The 18,188-nt window shown below is 40.7% G+C and overlaps 1 protein-coding gene across 4 annotated transcripts in view; it reads right to left on the reverse strand.

Moving 5' to 3' along the window:
• Positions 1–18,188, reverse strand: part of EBF1 (EBF transcription factor 1) — a 402,213-nt gene that overhangs the window by 125,410 nt on the left and 258,615 nt on the right. For 2 of the 4 annotated variants that reach the window (XM_065919010.1, XM_065919011.1), the window contains exon 8: positions 7,110–7,227. In XM_065919010.1, coding sequence (XP_065775082.1) covers positions 7,110–7,227 — 118 coding nt within the window. Of the gene's footprint in view, positions 1–7,085; positions 7,228–18,188 lie in introns of all 4 variants that reach the window. The other 2 variants (XM_065919008.1, XM_065919009.1) reach the window with 1 other exon arrangement.

Here is an 18,188-nt window from a genome sequence, read left to right on the forward strand (position 1 = left end):
GTCCCATAAAGGGCCACTGTCCGAGTGTAAAGCTCTGAGTCATTCATCTTCTGCCCTTGTGTTCTGAAGGTGCATTGCGTTTCTGTCAGGAAGTTGGTGAGATTTCATAGATGTTCTTCTCGTGACCTTGGAATCCCAGAGATTCCTGCAAGTCTAAGCCAGCCAGAGCTAGAAAGGCATTGGGGTGGACCCTACATCCTCTGACATCAGAGCGACCCCTGAAATCCACACTTACTGCTCAGCATACCACGGGCAAGTGCAGCTTTAGATGGATTTTGATGGAAACTAGTCATGTGAGCATAAGCTGGCTAATGCCCTCTCCAGGTCTCAGTTTTCTTCTTTAGAATATGAAGGGCTGTATTTGATGATCGTCTATACTTCAGTGACTCTTCACTCAGGATGAGGTGTGTGTCTAGTCACTGACCATGGAGGGAGGGGAGCAAGACACTTGGGACAGTATGTTTCTCTTTATTTTTCAATCATCTAGTTTTCTTTGGTTGGGGTTAGATAATATACATTCCATACATCCAAAAGCACGGCAGCCCTTCATTCTAAAGGCCTTAGAAAGGCAAGTCTCTACAAGTTCAGAAATTAACTCTTGCTAAGCTATTTACGAAAAAAGAAATTCGATAAGCCAAAACCAAACCATCTGGAGAAAGAACTCTCCAAATTTGGGACTTTCTTCCTATTTTGAAGACATGCACTATTAACAGAATGAGAAGTGATGAGGGGTACAGCTCCAAGGTACAGTCAACTCCCTAATGAGCTCCCAAAAGCTAGGAGGGAAGGGCAAGGTTTTAAGTCACTCAGAGCAATCTTGCCCCAGGCTTTTATGACATACTAGGAGTCTGCATAATTGACACTGAGCTCTTAAAAGCCATGCCTGGCTCTCCCATATCATCTCACAACTGTCACTGACCATGGCCTGGGCATCCACAAAGGCCTGCAGGATCTGACCCTTAGCAGCTTTCCCAAACTCATCTCCTGCCACTTCCTGTGGCCAGAGCAACAGGAGCCATTGCAGGCTGCTTCTGGTTCCTTGGACTCAAATTAGGCAAAACAGCCTTTGCACATGCTCTTCCATCTGCCTGGATATTTGTTTCCGCCCCCTGTCAGATGAAAGCTTACTCATCTCCTGGTTCTGGCATAAGTGAGATTTCCTCAAAGAAGGCTTTCTTGACACTTCACTCCTCTCTGCTTTCATGGCTCCCCTTTGATGCACAAGTCTAACGTAACGATGCACAGTTGTAAACTGTGTTGAGCACCTTCCTTCTCTATTTACATCATACATTCTATGAAGACAGCAACTCTATCTGCCCCTGCTCCTGCAGTTGGCTCCCTGTCTGGCATGTGGTGGAGGCTTAGTATGAAGGAATGGAGGAAGGAATGATCTGAGGTCAACTTTACTGACAACTAAGAAAGGGCAATGTTAGAAAAGTTATTGGAGTTCTCTGTTTCTCCACAGGCACCCCAGGAGGTACCAGCTGAGTGAAGGTACGTGTCAATGGCTTCAGTCCAGAGCATCAGAAAATACTGCATGTGATGCACATGAAACCTAGAAAAATGGTACTGATGAACCTATTTACTGGGAAGAAATGGAGACACGGATGTAGTGAACACCCTTGTGGACACAGCAGGGGAAGGAGAGGGTGGGATGAATTGAGAAAGTAGCATTGACATATATACACCATCATGTGTAAAACAGATAACTAGTGAGAAATTGCTATATAACACAGGGAGACAAGCCTGGTGCTACGTGATGACCAAAAAGGGTGAGACGGGGGCGGGGAGGGAGTTTCAGGAGGGTGAGGACATATATACACGTAATTATGACTGATTTGGGTTGGTGTACAGCAAAAATCAACACAACATTGTAAAGCAACTTTCCTTCAATTAAAAAAGAAAAGAAAATAGTGCACATGGAAAGGTCTAGAGATGGTCCCAGCCAGCCCTGAGAAAACATACACAACTGAGGTCAGAGAAGCAAAGGGACCTTTCCCAGGGTCACACAGCTAGTTAATGGCAGCAATAGGACTAGAATCCAGCTCTCCAGTCAGAAAGCCCATCCTCCTCCCTCTAGGTCCAACAGACACTTACTAGCCACTTCTGAGGGCCTCATCACACAGAGGGGGGAAGAGGGCCCTTTGTGTCTTTGGAAACTCCATACTGTCTCTCAATTTGGAGTAATCTCCCAAGCCTGAACCATCTTTCTCCACACATCCAGAAAACAACACATTTAAGTGCAGATGCAAGTCAATGGGGCTGGATACCCAGGGGCAACCAACAGAAGCAAAAGACTACTTCTGTCTGGAGCAAAAGGATTAAAGAAGGTCAAATGCTAAAGAGCAAGAATAACACCATATTGTCAAGGGCAGCTGGAAGGGGCCACTACAATGGAAAAGTCAGAACTGACTGGTAGCTGGGAAAATTGGATTCTCTTTCTCCACCACTTTACTTACAGCAAGGAGATGGCCCAGGGAGTCTAACACCACTCAATCTTTATTCTACAAAGGATTTTTAGTTTGACCAAATCCCACTTCTGTTTTATTCTGGGATCCTGGCATCATTATACTTCACATTTCAATCTTTGTAATTACTGTGAAGGGAGACTGAATTCTTTTGTATCCGATGCCCACAAAACTAACTTTCAATCGCTTTCCATTTAAAAAAGTCAGAAGTGTCATTAAACATTTGTGTTTGAGCCAAAAAATTAAGTCCTCAGGTCAGAACTCAAGAACAGTAAAATGTTCATCTTCCAAAAGCTCTTGATTAATATAGTCCTACTGATTTTTAAAGTAAATATCAAGGTTTGTACAAATTTATAACAATTTAAAAAAAAAACTCTTAATCTCAAGAACATCTCACCAAGACCTTAACTGCACTTCCAGGAAGGATGACAGATGAGCTCTTAACCCCCTCAGATTTCCCCAAGGACCCTGGAGGAGGCAAGTTACCCAGTAATACAGAAAGGGGAGAGAGCAGAGGGAGGGAGAAAAAACACATGCACGCCAAAAAGAAAAAAAAATGTCCCCTTTAAAAAAATGAGCATTTAAAGTGCTTGTCAGCCGGCTCCTTGACAAAGCCAGTAGTGTATTCATAGCCATTTGCATAAATGCTGCCGGTGAGTTCACCATGGCTGCTAGCGCTAATGGTACATAAAGTAATTTAGTCACTTCTCCCGGCATTCTATGTCAGAATGATGAGCACCGGCACTTTGCCTTGTTGCATATTAGATCATTAGATAATAAAGTGTTAGCGCATGCAAGCTGGCAGGGTCCCCACACTACAGCTTTGTGAGGGCACTGCTTTTGGCAACAGGGGGAAAAAGAGAGAGAAACTGATGCCACGTGTGGCCTTACATTCAAATAAACACAACCTGAAATGTCAGAAGAACAATGATAATACACCCCGCAAGCCCTTTGAAGATCGCTAACACACAGTCCCCAGGAATTTGCCCAAGTGATGGGGAGAAAAGAAGGGCACAGAAGCCAGGGCTGTGCATTACCCTCCCTGTGGTCAGCTCAGGGTCTTTGACCCCAAGTCTACGCTTTTTCAAAAATCAGAATCCTGAGAGCAGTTAGGTTTTGAGGCTGCCTCTCTCCACAACTATACATCTTCCCTAACACTACTGCTTAAAGAGAAAACCTCACTGGCCTAAATTCTCTCATAAATATCCAGCCAAAGAAAATCTCAGTATTTATGAATGAAGGAAAAAAATAGGAGGGAATGCAATTACCATGAGCTACAGCGTGCCAGGATTCACCCTCTCTGGACCACACAGGAGTCTGAAATAAATTTGCCTTTGTCAGCTCTCTTACTTGAAATACAGGGACAGTTATTTGAGCACGGAGGTTTGTGAGTCTGTGGGTCACACAGGGAAGATGGCATGAATGTAAAGTGTGGTCTCTATTTCTCTTATACGCAGAAAGGTGAGCCACGAAAGAGAACTTTCTTCCAACCACCTGACAAGCAGGATATAAAAAGAGATGTGCAGAATAGCTTGAAATAATTCAGGCTACCTGTAAATGAGATGGTAAGGAGCCCAGAATGAGGGAAAACAAGGCTCCTGCAAGTCACCTAGGAGGTAAAAACAGTGCATGCAGTCTCACTATGGGGCAGCTCTGTGAGTTGGGGGTGTGAGAGGGAGGGGCTGACACAGGGTATGGCTTTGTGAGTCAGTTTCAAATAGGATTGTTTAATAGCAAGATAAAGTATTACTATACCCTCAAGTCAACGTGAATTAGCGTCAGTCCACTCCCACACAGCATCATGAAGAAGCCCATAGTCACTCTCTGCTGAGTAGATATATTTATGTGTCAGCTTGAAGTGTCTAAATGAGTGGGTGGTTATGTGTGGTTGGTTGATTCATTCTGCAGAGAAGCAGATTTCCATGTTACTGTCATTACTGAGAACCTCAAGGTGTCTGTCTTTTTATTCTTTTGGGTAGAAATGAAGTCAGGTTTTGGTGAGAGGGAGGCCCCCTAGCTGAAGGAGATAGGACACACTCAGGTCGCAGTGATCGTTAACCATGAATAAACAGTGAAATGTCATTATTTCTTGAGTAATATGCTAAGAAGAATATTTGTGGACTGGTCACCTGCAGCAGAGGAATAAAATGTTGACTTTAAAGCTCAGAATACAAACACTAGCCCAACTGAAATATTAATATGTCCACCTAGAAGGGAGAATGTTTGAGCTGGAAGGCAGCTTACAGATATTTTGATCCAGAAATCTCAAACTGTGAGCCTCTGGCTGTCTTCTACCTAAGTGACTTTCTTCCCCTGTCCTCCCTTCAGGGGCTAAAACACCTGTAATTTGTTACCAACAATTATAAATTGAGAGAGTTTTACTTCTGGTCAGACTGGAACATCTGGCCCACCTGGGCTCTCCCTGCCCTTGATGACAACTGCCCGGGCCTTGGGTCAGCAGAGCATGAACTTGCCCTTCTTCTGCAGTCTCCACCCAGCCAACTTCCCCTCTGTATGTGACCTGCCCCCACCCAAGGCACACATTTTTTTTTTTTTTTTTTTTACCTCCCAAAGATCATCACCTTCACTTTGCCGAGAAGGAAACTAAGGATCCTCAAAGGTAAGCTGACTTGTCCAAGGTCACACAAAGGCTAGAAGTGAAGTTCAGAACTGGTTTAGGTATCAAGGCTCTTTCTCTTCCATGCCATGATGTAACACAATGTTCCTGACCTCCAAGCCCTAGAGGTGTCCTGGCTAGTGAGTTTGTTTTTCGCTGGTTTGTGTTGGGGGTTTTTGGTGGAGGGATGATTTGCAAGGTGACACATGCTCTCCCACAAGCTTCCCAAGGGCAGGAATGGGAACCTGGGTGTGGTCTGCACATGGAGCACATTTTAGAACTATGAACCCATGACTGTCAGATACCAAACTGACAGTCAAGTCAGTTCCCAGACAGGACAGTAACTAACGGTCAGAGTTGGAAACAAGATTTTAGCTTTTAAGTCAGTGTTGTCCAAATTGTGTCCACTGAGTATTTACCTATTTTTTCCTTCTTCCTTTCACCTCAATCTCTCTAATCATACAATGTCTGAAGTGACTCCAAGGGTATAAAAATGGCAATATTACTATAAAGTGAGGATCCAAATAACTTTAAGTACAGAAATGGAGCTAGGAATGTAATCATGAGCAGGTGTTTCAAATGGCCTCCTGCAAAAAGTAATATCCATCCATCTCAGCACTAATGAAACCATAAAGAAGCAGCTTTTGAAAGATGATGGTTTACTTTAAAAAGACTGTAAAACTGGATGTGGTATAGAATCCCTTCTAAGAGTGTTCCATCTGGCTAATTAATAAAAAGTACAGATTGTGTATTCCTTAGGCACAAACAAAAAAATCAGGCAAAAATGATGACAGCAGTGTGTTTATTAAATTGAGATGCCAGCAGAGAAAGGAGTTTTCTACCCTATGAACTTATATCATGGACAGTTCATGGTACATCAAAAAATCAGGCAATCAGGTGGTACTTTGTGTGGTTGTGTTTTCAAAAGAATTCTGATGACCTAGCAAACTGAAAGTGAAATGGGGAAAACAAGTGAAGAGTTTAATTTGAGGAGACTGGAGAAAACCTAGCACAGTGACTGGTATCCAGTTGAAACTCAGTCACAGTTTTTTCGGTGGATGGATGGATTGATGGATGGATGGATGAAAAATGGATGGATAAGTAAAGGATGAATGGAATGGATAGGTAGAGGGTGGATGATGATGGATGGATAGATGGGTTGATGAATGGATGGATGATGGACAGATGGATACACTATATATAAATAGATAGATAGATGATAGATAGATAGATAGATAGATAGATAGATAGATAGATACAGGTAGCACAGAAACACTTGGACATATGCTCAGTCCAGCCTATTGTTCCTTTGAGTGGCATTCACTTTCTTTGGTTCAAATTTTTGTCTGGTTTCCTCTAGTTCTCTCAAAGGTACAACTAACTAGCCATAAAACGAAGACAAGTATGATCTCTTCCCACCAAAATCTGCCTACATAAAGCAGGCTGCATCATGTGGTGATGAGGGGTAAGGCACGCACAGGGCACGGAAGGGACATTTAGTCTGGAATTTATATGCAAAAAGAAGTACATCCAACCAAGACTTTGGAACCTTATCTCCAAATAAAGTTAAATGTATGGTCACAGACACATACCAGTAGGACTGTAAAGAAAGTGAAGTTCATTATACAACCAGGTCAACCACAAACTCAAAATACTCAAAATCTAAAAAAACTCAAAATCAGGATTTTTGTTGCCCTGCTTTGTCCTTTCATTATTTTTAAAATCAAGTGGCAGTTTAAAATAAAGCAGTGGTCCAATCTCCCTCTGTCTTTCCACCATAAGGAAGGAAATGTCAGCCATTTCCAGGGTAGGGACCTGTGTAACAAGAAAGCCTGGGCCTCCAAGATATCTTCCTGTATTGAAACACTCAGCATCAATACTGTTCAACAGGACATTTGAAATTTGAAAGGGGGTAGAAAAGATGGTGGAGTTGGAAGAAAGAAGCCAAATAAATGCACAGTTAAAGTAGCAATGACAACCAATGAAAATGATTCGCCTACCATGTTCCAGATAAGAGGGCGTACCTTCCGAGGGGTCAAGCCTCCGAGCCCTCCGCCCATGCTTTGAGTTATTATGGACAAACATATTATCAGAGACTGCCAGGACATGGCCATCCACATTGACTGTCGTAGACACCACGACCTGGAGACAGAAGAGAGAAATGAATGAACATTTTAATATAAAAGCACGGAGGGTAATAAACTCAAGTTAAATAAATAACAGCTGGGAGCTGCAGAAAATTGCATAGCTATTTCACATAATAACTGGTGCTTATGCAGTACAAGTCTAACAAGAGGAGCTATTGATGAGTGGGTCTCTGGCATGGAACGCTTTTGATGCAGTTTTAAGTAAAATTGCACAGTTTATAGTTATACAGCAGAAGGTACACTGTTAACCATAATTTTAACAAGAGGATCTTTATTAGCATATTTTTTTTTACACAAGGGTGGTTGTGTTTCACCTAAATTACCCTTCAGTTTAGACACTGAAGCAGATATCACAGTTGATCATGCAAATAAAAATCTTTTGAATCTTTAAAATATTCCCCCCCCACCACTGTGTCAGGGTTAAGAGGAGAGAGAAATGAAAGAGAGAGGTTTCAGTGAGAGCTGGAATATAGTTTTCTCTCCTGGGTGTCTTTTTGGGGTTTCTTGTACTTTTTTCTACCCACATTCATTTAGTTAAGCAGACATCAGACCAAAGCCCCCCTCACCACTGTCACCACCACTACCCAAAAATCCTTGCTAATTAAGAGTCTTAGAGCTGTGTTTCAAGGCCAAAAAGAAGAAGCCTTGGCCCAAGGTACAGTCAGTCAGATACCCTGGCGGTCCCATAAACTGATTGGAGTTTGCCAGAAGGGACCCAGGCAAAGGTGTTTTCTCAGAGAACTTTGACTAAAACAATGAGAAGAAATGACCTACACTTCTCCTTATATTAAATGGGGAAGAGGATTAAAACTGAAACCCACAGAGATATGTTTATTCATGCGACCTCTTACAACCAAATATAATAATTGTCTGTAATTGCAGCTTCAGCGCCCGCCTCATGCTTTGACATGGGAAACAGCAATCAGCCGGCTCCCGTTTAATCCACCTATTATGTTGACTAATTAACTTTGCTCGACAGTTTATTTCTTCCTCCATTATCAGCCCCTGTCAGCCGCAAGCACCCTGCAGCATAGGGGGGACCTCAGGCTCTTTGATTGATCACCGATAGATTGACATGCAGATTAATTTAATTAGAATCACCTCACTTGAGAAATGAAAGACAATGGCAAGAGGGCTAATAGATCTGCTCTCATAATGAGGCGAACCTCCAGAGCCAAGGCTGAGGATTTCTGATTTATTTTTGCTCAATTCCCCAGCTGCTTGGGAAGACTCGTGCTTTAATTGTTCTTGGTTTTGAGAGGCATTAGCCCCTGAAGAGGTGAAACGCTTTACAAGGATTGGCACATACTGAGGCCCCAGCTTCTGAGAAGCCTTTTCTCCAAGTTGGGGAAAGGGGACCCTGCCTTCTAGAGTCTTGGGCAATGAATGCTCTGATTTCATCACCTGAGTTGGGCAGAGGGGAAAATGCTGGGCCTGTGAACTGTAAGCCCTGCCTGGAAAAGCAACCCCACTCCCAAGCCTGTAGACCCCCACCAATGGATGCCACACTTAAAAGTTCCACTGTCTCCACCTCTTTGACCTCAAAGCATCCTGGTCAAACACAGCAGATTCTCTGCCCCTTTGCCTCCAAGATGGCAACACAATTTTTCTGTTTTCTTTCTGGGCCCTCCCTTCTGCAGACTCGAGGCTCTTTCCCCCCACACCAAGAGGGTCTAGACTTTCTCAGACTCAGGAAATGGGGTTCCACTCTGGGGTCTTTCAGAGATGACTGCTGGGGGTGGGGGCTCCTGTGGGGTCCCCTCCATTCTCCCTCAGAGTCCTCATCAAGATCCAACCTCAAGCAGGACTCGGACACTCACCTGATTTTATCTTTCACTTCTATTTTGCTAAAATGCAAAGTAAACAATTAAGAGAGTCCATTCAGGGACTCAGGGTGTTCTCCTTAGTCATTGTGAAATCCAAAATTCCAGCCAGGGCAAGTCATTCATGGAAGGACACAGTCAGTTCTAAGCAGCAGTGTGCAAAGTGGCTTTTCTCTTTCTTCATGATTGACCAACCAGATGTGACGGCTTGAGGCTCTGTGTGTGCCTCATCAATTATAGGGTAATTCAGAAGGAAGAGAAGGAGAAAGACTAAGAGGGAGAAGAGAAGAAAGTTCTCTGTTCTTTTATTTTCGAAAAGTACTATGAGTGGTGGCAGAGTCTATATTATTTAAAGCAACAGAAATTCATTTTTCTTTTTAGTTCAGGAGATGACTTCGTGGGACATTTACAATTATGTAACGAAGCTGGGTCTTTCAAAGAAATTTTGATTTACTACAAGACCACAACTGAGTGGTCACTGGAGTCGTTAGCTGAAGAAACTATAAAAGGAATGACAAACGGTATCTGTTTCCAGTGTCAGGAAATACAGAAAGTGGTTATTCTAGATGTTTGTCTTAAAAAAAAAAAAAGAGCAATGACAATCCAACATGCACCTGTAAGTCAGACTGCTACAGGCTTAAAATATTCAGTATCATTTAAAGACACTGTCATCTAATTCCTACATTGAACAAAAACTGAAAACGGTTAGGAAAGAAAACTACACCCCAGATGTCTTTCTTTTCTTGGTAAGAGAGGGATTACCAAGGCCACATGTGTGATAGGATAATTTCATTGAAAGACCAATTATAATTGGAGAAAGTTGATACCGAGAATTCTCATGCCTTTAAATTTCTAGAAAATAAACACCATATATGTTCTTCAAAAACTCATAACACTGTACATTTTAACTTCCTTACCCCAAAATAATCCCTCTCATTCCAATTTGAAATGATATATAGTTAAAATTAATCCACAGAGCAACTTGTAAATACATATATATTTATAAATATATATATAGTGTATATATATATATATATAATGCTGAGATGCAAAGGAAGCACTAAAAAATCCTTTAAAAATAAGCCTATACTGGGAGGGAAAAGGGCCTTCACAGTTTAAACACAAGATTAATGAGGTGCTGACACGTTCATGCAGGCAAGGGGACAGGCAAGCCTGCCAAATCTTCAACCTTCCCAAATTTTGTCAACAAAACTCAGCTTGAATTTGGGACAGATAAACATGGAAAATGATTTTACATTTGGACTTGACCATCTCTTCCCTTTTCTACCTTATTCCTCACTCCGCTGACCCAGGATAAAATGAGGAACAGGTATATTTAGAATTTTATGATATCTGTTATAATTAACGTAGTCTAGAATTATACTAATACAATAACCACGTTTGGCTATTTAAATTTAAACTAACTAAATAAAATGTAAAATTCCATTGTTCCTGAGTTTCCATAGCCATATTTTAAGTGGTCAGTAGCCACATGTGGCTAGAGGCTACTATACTGGAGAAGGCAGTTACAGAACACTGTCTTCACTGAAGAATGTTCTATTGGACAGGGCTGCCATAGAATGATTTTGAAATAAATTGTTCCAATTTATTTGTGAGGATGCCCAATTTATTTCTCCTGAAATAAGTATTAAGCTTAGGCATGTTTAGGGTTATATATATATATAAAACTCTATCTGGAGAAGGAGCATGGCTTTTTAGTATAGCAATCCAGAGACATGCTGATGAATACACAGTGTGTTCCATGGTATTTTCTGTTTGTGTCCAATCCTCCAGGTGACAATATTCAGTGTGAGGGAATAAAAAGGCCACAACTATACACAGACTTTGAAGATTTTACAATGAAGTTTTCAATTTCTTGGCTCATTACAGTGGTTCACAATTTGTTATGTTATATCCTAGATCTAAATAGACCTAAACGTTATTATTTTTACTATCTCCCCAATCTATTTAGAACTAAAATTCAAAACAAAACTTATGACTTTTGACTCTCAAGCTTTCCTAGCTGATGTGACTTTGGCCAAGTAACTCAACCTCTCTAAGCCCCTGTGTCCCTGACTCTCAAATGGAAATGTTAACAGTACCTAACTCATAAGGTTACCGTGAGGCTTAATTATTTAAAGTGGTTAGTATGGTTTCCAGTTCTCATAGAGCAAATGTTAGCAGTGCTAGCAGAGTTGTTGCTTTGTTGGTGATTTCATCAACAAGTTCAAGAACCTGTGTTGGGCTGATAATCTGAAGCATCTTATTTGCCATAAAGAGGACCCAGCATAAATTGTTAATTTAAATACAAGTATACAGAAATTATTTCTTCTACATTCACCCTTTATTAGTCTAACAATGAAATCTTACAAATTTAAAGACCTTCATGTTCACAACATTTAATTATGTAATTTAGGCCTCTTGTGAATTGCAAATTTCAATGGTTTCTGTACTTTTGCTTTTTATAAACCATCTGCCTATTAGCCTTTTACATTCTAAACTTGAAATGAAATGAAACCTTATTGCTCTGAAAATAGCCTGTAAATTTTTCTGCATTTTATCAATGCAGTGTATTTTTCCTAATATGTCATTTTAATGAGGGATTCTCTAAGAATTTTGTTATTGGTTATTATTTCCTTGCTATCATTCTTTAGGCTGTCCCTCTTCCCTTCCAATCAAGCAGGAGACCCTGTATGTCTCAACTATGTTCTCTCAAATTGATGAAGTATAATCTGTCTCATGAACGGATTTTCAAAAAGACACAGGCAGCTAAATTCAGTGATGAGTGGCAGATCACATTAACAAAAGCAGCAGCTCATGCGGAAGAAGGGTTAGGACATAGGCCACCAAGAGTTGAAATCTATATCTTTAAACATTTCTAGGAGGACGATTAAGTCATAAAAATATTTTCCGTGTTTAAATTTAGAATATCTTGGTAAGAAGTACCTCTCTCTAAAATAGTACCTCTCTTCAGCAACTTAATTTTGAATAACAATTTAAAAATTATAAATCTTGGTTTTTAAGGCTTATATATGATAACTCAATGTAAGGAAATTAGTGCTAAAGTTGGTCTATTTCACAGCTTCCTTACCTCTGGGTTTAACTTATTCTATGTCTGCATTAATTCAGAGCCCTTAATAAAGGTATGAAATGCACTGGCCTGAAGTACATAAAATTAAAAGGCATTAAGAGGCATTCCATAGAAAATAGCACTCAGCAATCAAAAGGAATAAACTACTGATACATCTGAATGAATCTCCAGAGAATTATGTCAGGTGAAAAAAGCCACTATCAAAAGGCTACATACTGTATATTATGACCTGAACTGTGTCCCCCTCAAAATTCACATGTTGAAGTGCTAACCCTGGAATTTCAGAATACAACTGTATTTGCAGATGGAACCTTTGAAGAGGTAATTAAGTTTAAAATGAGGCTGCTAAGGTTGGTCTTAATTTAATCTTACTGATACCCTTACAAGGAAAGGAAATTTGGACACACAAGGGTCTTCAGGCAAAGAAAAAAGACCACGTGGGGACATAGCGAGAACGTGGCCATCTGCAAGCCGACAACACCAAGCCTGCCAGCACCTGACCCAGAACTTCCAGCCCCCAGGATCTGGGAAAATACATTCTGGGCCTGTGACAGCAGTCGTAGCAAACTAGTACACTGCACGATTCTATTTACTACTTCTTGACATAACAACAATCTAGAAATGAAGAACAGAGAAGTGGCTGGCAGAGATTAGGGGCAGAGGGAAGATGGAAGTGGAGGCTACATGAGGCCAACATCTTTGCAGTGATGAAAATGTCTAAAATCTTGACTGTGGGCTGACAGATACACAGACCTACATGACAAAATAGTATAGCACTAAAATATGCACATGGATGAGTACAAGTAAAATTAGAGACATGTGAATAAGATGAGTGGATTGTATCAATGTTTATATCCTGTATGAATACTGTATGTCAAGTCTGACTCTTTGCAACCCTATGGACTGTAGCCCACCAGGCTCCTCTGTCCATGAAATTCTCAAGGCAAGAATACTGGAGTGGGTTGCCATTCCCTTCTCCAGGAAGTCTTCCTGACCCAGAGATGGAACCTGGGTCTCCTGCATTGCAAGTGGATTCTTTACCATCTGAGCAATAGAACAATAGATCAATCTAATACTGGTCAATTTCGCAAAATATCACTATTAGGGGAAACTGAGTAAAGGATACACAGGATCCCTCCGAATAATTTTGTACAACTGCATGTGATTTAACCATCATAATAATAAAAAAATTCGACTAAATAAAAGGCATCAGCAACCAGAATGTCCAACAGATGGATGAATAAACAAACTGGTAATCCACAAAATGGAGGATGATGCAGCAATAAAAAGAAATATGCTATCAAGGCACAAAAAGACATGAAGGAAACTTAAATGCAGATTGCTAAATGAAAAAAGCCAACCTGTAAAGACTATATAATTCATCATTCCAACTATACAACGTTTTGGAAAAGGGATAACTATGGAGATAGTGGAAAGACCAGTGGTTGCCAGGAGTTTGAGAAGAGGGAAGGAGAGATGAATAGGCAAAGCACAGAGGAACCAATGGGGGAGGATGGAGATGAAACCATTCTAAATTGCACTGTAATGGTAGACACATATCATGAATCTGTATAAACCCACAGAATGTATAACACAGTGAGTCCTACTGTAAACTATGGAAATTAATAATAGTATATCAATACTCACACATCAATTGTAACACACGTATCACACTAATGCAAGATGTTAATAAGGGAAACTGGGTAAGGAGTATTAAGGAAGTGTATGTGAACTCTCTGCACCTTCCATTCATTTTTCTGTAAGCCTAAAACTTCCCTACAAAATAAAGTCTACTGGGTCAAACTTTACCCTCTGCTTCACACAGCCCACATTCTACACCCAACCTATCAACTGAACTGCTCTTTACAGGCTCCTCCAATGAGTCCCAAGAGACCCAAGAGATCAGCCAATCTAGTGGCTCCCAACTACGAGCTTTCTAAGGTAGCAGAAAGGGCACCCTAATTCATCCATAGTAAGGACGCATACTATAACATGCAATAACTTTCCTTTGTTGATATGGGATCATACCAGTTCCATGTGGAAACAGTTATCTCATGCACATGAGAAGCTCGAAATTGGCAAGTTTCCATGGCTTTGACTAATTTTAAAATAGAGAGTGTGATTCTTATTCAATAAATGCAATTAAGTTGGAAGATACGTCACCACAAGAGGTTCATAAGAGAAAATGACAAAAGGAGACCTCGGTAGTTATGATACTGTGAATGTATCCAATTCCTCTTTTTACAGCTTGGAAAACTGAGACCCAAGAGGCTTAAAAACTTCAAGGCCACAGGATGAATTAAGAGCAGAGGCAAAGTTGAAGGGACACTTCGGACTCTAGGTCCACTTCTGGCCTCTCAATCCATGCTCCTGGCTGAGGTCCTCTTTCCCCTAACTGTCTCTTCCAGTACACATCGCTGTCTATCTGACTGTACACTTTAGGTATTATCTACATAAAAATGGTCTGCAGCAGTTGGGTCTTCATTAACTTTGTCCTTTAAAATCTCCTTGGCTGATATGGAAAGAGATATTCTCTGAAACCAGCTTGATTGCAAGTTTCTATCTGGTTGAAAGATCCCAAATAACTCATTAAAAATTATGGAGGACACATGAACCTACAGGATGTAACAGAGTGGAACTGCAGGAGTGGGGGATTGAGTAGCTGAATTAAATCCACCCTTTGAGCCTCAAGACAAAAATATCTCTTCTTTTAACAGTAAGACAAGAACAGACACTTCTAAATCCTTGGGTTCCTGTGCTAAACTAATTTGAACCATTAGAAACTAGATTCAACTTCTGTCTCCTGAACTGTGACACATTGTAGACATAAAAACTCATCATTGATCTGAACCTAGTTTCTCTGTGGATCAGGATGCTTTTGATGCCTTTTAATGCTGTTGTTGGCATTTAACTGGTGCTCCATTTATGTGTTCCCACTGGCCACTTGAAGTAACAGTGAGCCCAAGTATACATAACTACCATGCGTGCTTTCGGCCTATGGGTCCATGGTACAAGGACACGGAAACTGGAAGCAAGAAAATAGCATATAGTAGTCAGTTAGGATTCTGGGGTCAGACAGCGCTGAGTGTGAACCCCGACTCCATCACTCACTAGCCTGTAACCTTAAATAAGTAATTGAATCATAGGAAAAGGTGTCAGGCATTGTTTTATGTAGTGTAGAAGCAGCAATGACAAAGCATGTGCCTATCAAGAGCGTAGTCTCTGTCCAAAACAAAAAAGAGCTTTTAGACAATAAATAGATAAACAATGAAAGCAAATTTCAGAAAGTAAAAAGTTCCAAGAAGAAAATAAAATGAGGAAGCGGGTGAAGCCCAGGCGGGAACTACTTTTGAGTGGATGATTACGAAGGCCTCTCTAAGGAGGTGACATTTTAGCTGAAACCTGACTAACAAGAAGTAACCAGCCATTCAATGATGTGGCGGAAGAATTTCCAGGGGCACGGGATAGCAAGTGCAAAAATCCTGAGGAAGGAATGAGTTTAGTACATTTGGTGAAGAAAAATGATGGAAGAGAAGGAAGGTCAATGTGCTCGTTTGGAGCAAAGTAAACAAGGGAAAGAGGGTAGAAAAACAAATAAAATTATACACGTAAAACACTTAGAACAAGGTCTCATACACAGTAAGAGCACTGTAAGTTACAACCTCGAAAGTGGAAGAATATAAGAATATCTCTGGTTGACAAGTCTCAGTAAGCACCACGCATCCTCAGATCCAGTATCCATGGGGCAACACTGATCAAACCAAACACTTCTATGTCTATCCTTTAATATATTTTACATTTTTTTCAATAGCAACTGTACTTAATGTAGGAATTTATTTCCTCTAAGTGCAGAGCTACCACTCATCAAATCCTGTTCATAAGGATTCCTTTTCAGTGATGCATATTTTCTGCCAAGGCCCGGCATAAGGCTCATGCCAAGATACATATTTGCCCAATAAGCCGTAATGGTTTAATATATCAGGTTGAAAATCCACCATTTGTATTTACCATGTTATGTGAATTAATCCTGCATTCTGAAACTATCATTAGAGCTGCTTTCAGTATAATTAATCAGCATGGTGCATCTTGAAATTATTCTGTAGGAAGAGAGTGATTGCGGCTCAGGCCCCTAGCATTCTGTTGGTAAAGAATTTAATTGCAAGATGTGCTGTTTGTCAAAACAATATAAGACGGGGGTGGGGAATGGTGGGAGACAAATAAAAGGGTTGAGAACGTTTCCTTCTTTCTTTAAGTGCCTTTAAAAGCAGACCGAAACTGCAGAGAATGGGCATATATTTTAAGAATCCTCTAATCATACCCTGTGGGCTTCTGAACAAATAAGAAGGATTCTCCAAAATTTATAAATTTCACCAAAGAAGGGGGGAGGGCAGAGAGTTACCTTTTAATGCCATTGACTACGTCATCATTTTTGAAAAATCACGCATTTTTGGTGGGAATTTGGGGGAAGAAAAACCTGGTAGTCTCGCCTCATATTTCTTACCCAACCCCCATTCCAAATGATGAGTAAGCAAAAGAAAATTGCTCGTCTCAGAAAAACAAGAGACAAACATGAATTTTGGGCTTGCTGTTCTGTCTGCTCAGAAAATTCTTCTGGCTCTTCTCAGAATGACTTATTCTTATCCATTAGCTCTGAGCTTAAGAGTCCCCTGTTTGAAAGTTTTCCTTGGTCACCTCCTTTTAAAGTATGTTCCCATCCCCCATCCCACACTGGTGTTCTCTCCCATAACACCCTGCTTCATTTCCTTAAAGCAATAATTGAAATTTTTAATGATGTGAAATTATTTATTTATACACAGTGTAGCAACTGAAGGTCACTGTTCCCCATATAACTATCTTTTCTTCTTGGACAGTACAACTAGACATTTTCAGGCCTCTCTGTGGTCATACATGGCTGTGTGACAGACTTCTAGCCAGTAGAATGTGGGCAGATTTGACAAGAATCATTTCTAAGACAAGGTTTTTAAGCCCACAAGCCCCTCCATGCACTCTTTACCCTTCAACTGGATGTGTGGAGACAATAAGGTTCTAGGGGGTGGTGGAGACTACTTCACATACAAGAGCTACTCACCCACCAGGAACACTTTTGTACCATTATGTTAGGAATAAACAACCTTCTGTCGAATGTGAGCCATTAAATCTTCTTTGGTCTATTTGTTACAGCAGCTAGTATTATCCTAACTAATAGATCCCAACTAGAATTTAAGATTCATTAGAGCAAACACTCCATCTTTCCTGTTCCTATCACAATATACTCACCACCTACCAGGTCAATAAATACTACTGAGCGCAGGCATCCATGCGTAAACAAGCATATCTTACATTTATGTTCACATGTAGGTCTAACATTTATACACAGATACAGATTTACAGCCTATGGAAAACTTTGTTAAGGCAATAAGATGAATTTGGAAATTGACTTCCCAGTTCTCCAGGTATTACGGTATCTACTGTGATGACAGCTTGTACCCAGCTCTTGTTCCTGCCCTCACCTCCCCGCTCTGCCAGCCCCAACAAGGCAAGCTATTGATAAGGATTTAAATCTTAAGCTTGAATTGTCTAGCTCCCGTCAGTTAAAAACCAGACCCGTGACATGGTTTTAACACAGTCCTTTGACATTAGCATCTTTTTAGTGTCAAGATGAAGAAACAGGCTCATTTAGTCACAGGGAAATTCTCCCCGTCAGGAGAGAGAGCTGTCTCTATCCACCGCCTTCCCTCCTGCTCTCGTTCTCCCGTCATCCCCACACCCACAGAACTGAATGAAGCCTGTATCCACTGTTGTATTTAAGCAACTTTGTTACCCTAACCACAGCCTGGGGATTTCAAAAGAAAACATCAATTATAAGCTTAAAAATAAAAAGACTGTACCAAATTCTCTACATGGCTTATTCCATACTGCCTGAAACTATGAATACAGCTGAGCTCTGCAGAAAGGGATGAATTTCTCAAAAACACTAAGGTCACGCTAATTGACATGACCTGTGTAATTAAGCAGCCTCTGTTTACACACCAGAAGCTCAGC

This window comes from Muntiacus reevesi, chromosome 1, assembly GCF_963930625.1.
Source record: "Muntiacus reevesi chromosome 1, mMunRee1.1, whole genome shotgun sequence".
Taxonomy (NCBI): domain Eukaryota; kingdom Metazoa; phylum Chordata; class Mammalia; order Artiodactyla; family Cervidae; genus Muntiacus; species Muntiacus reevesi.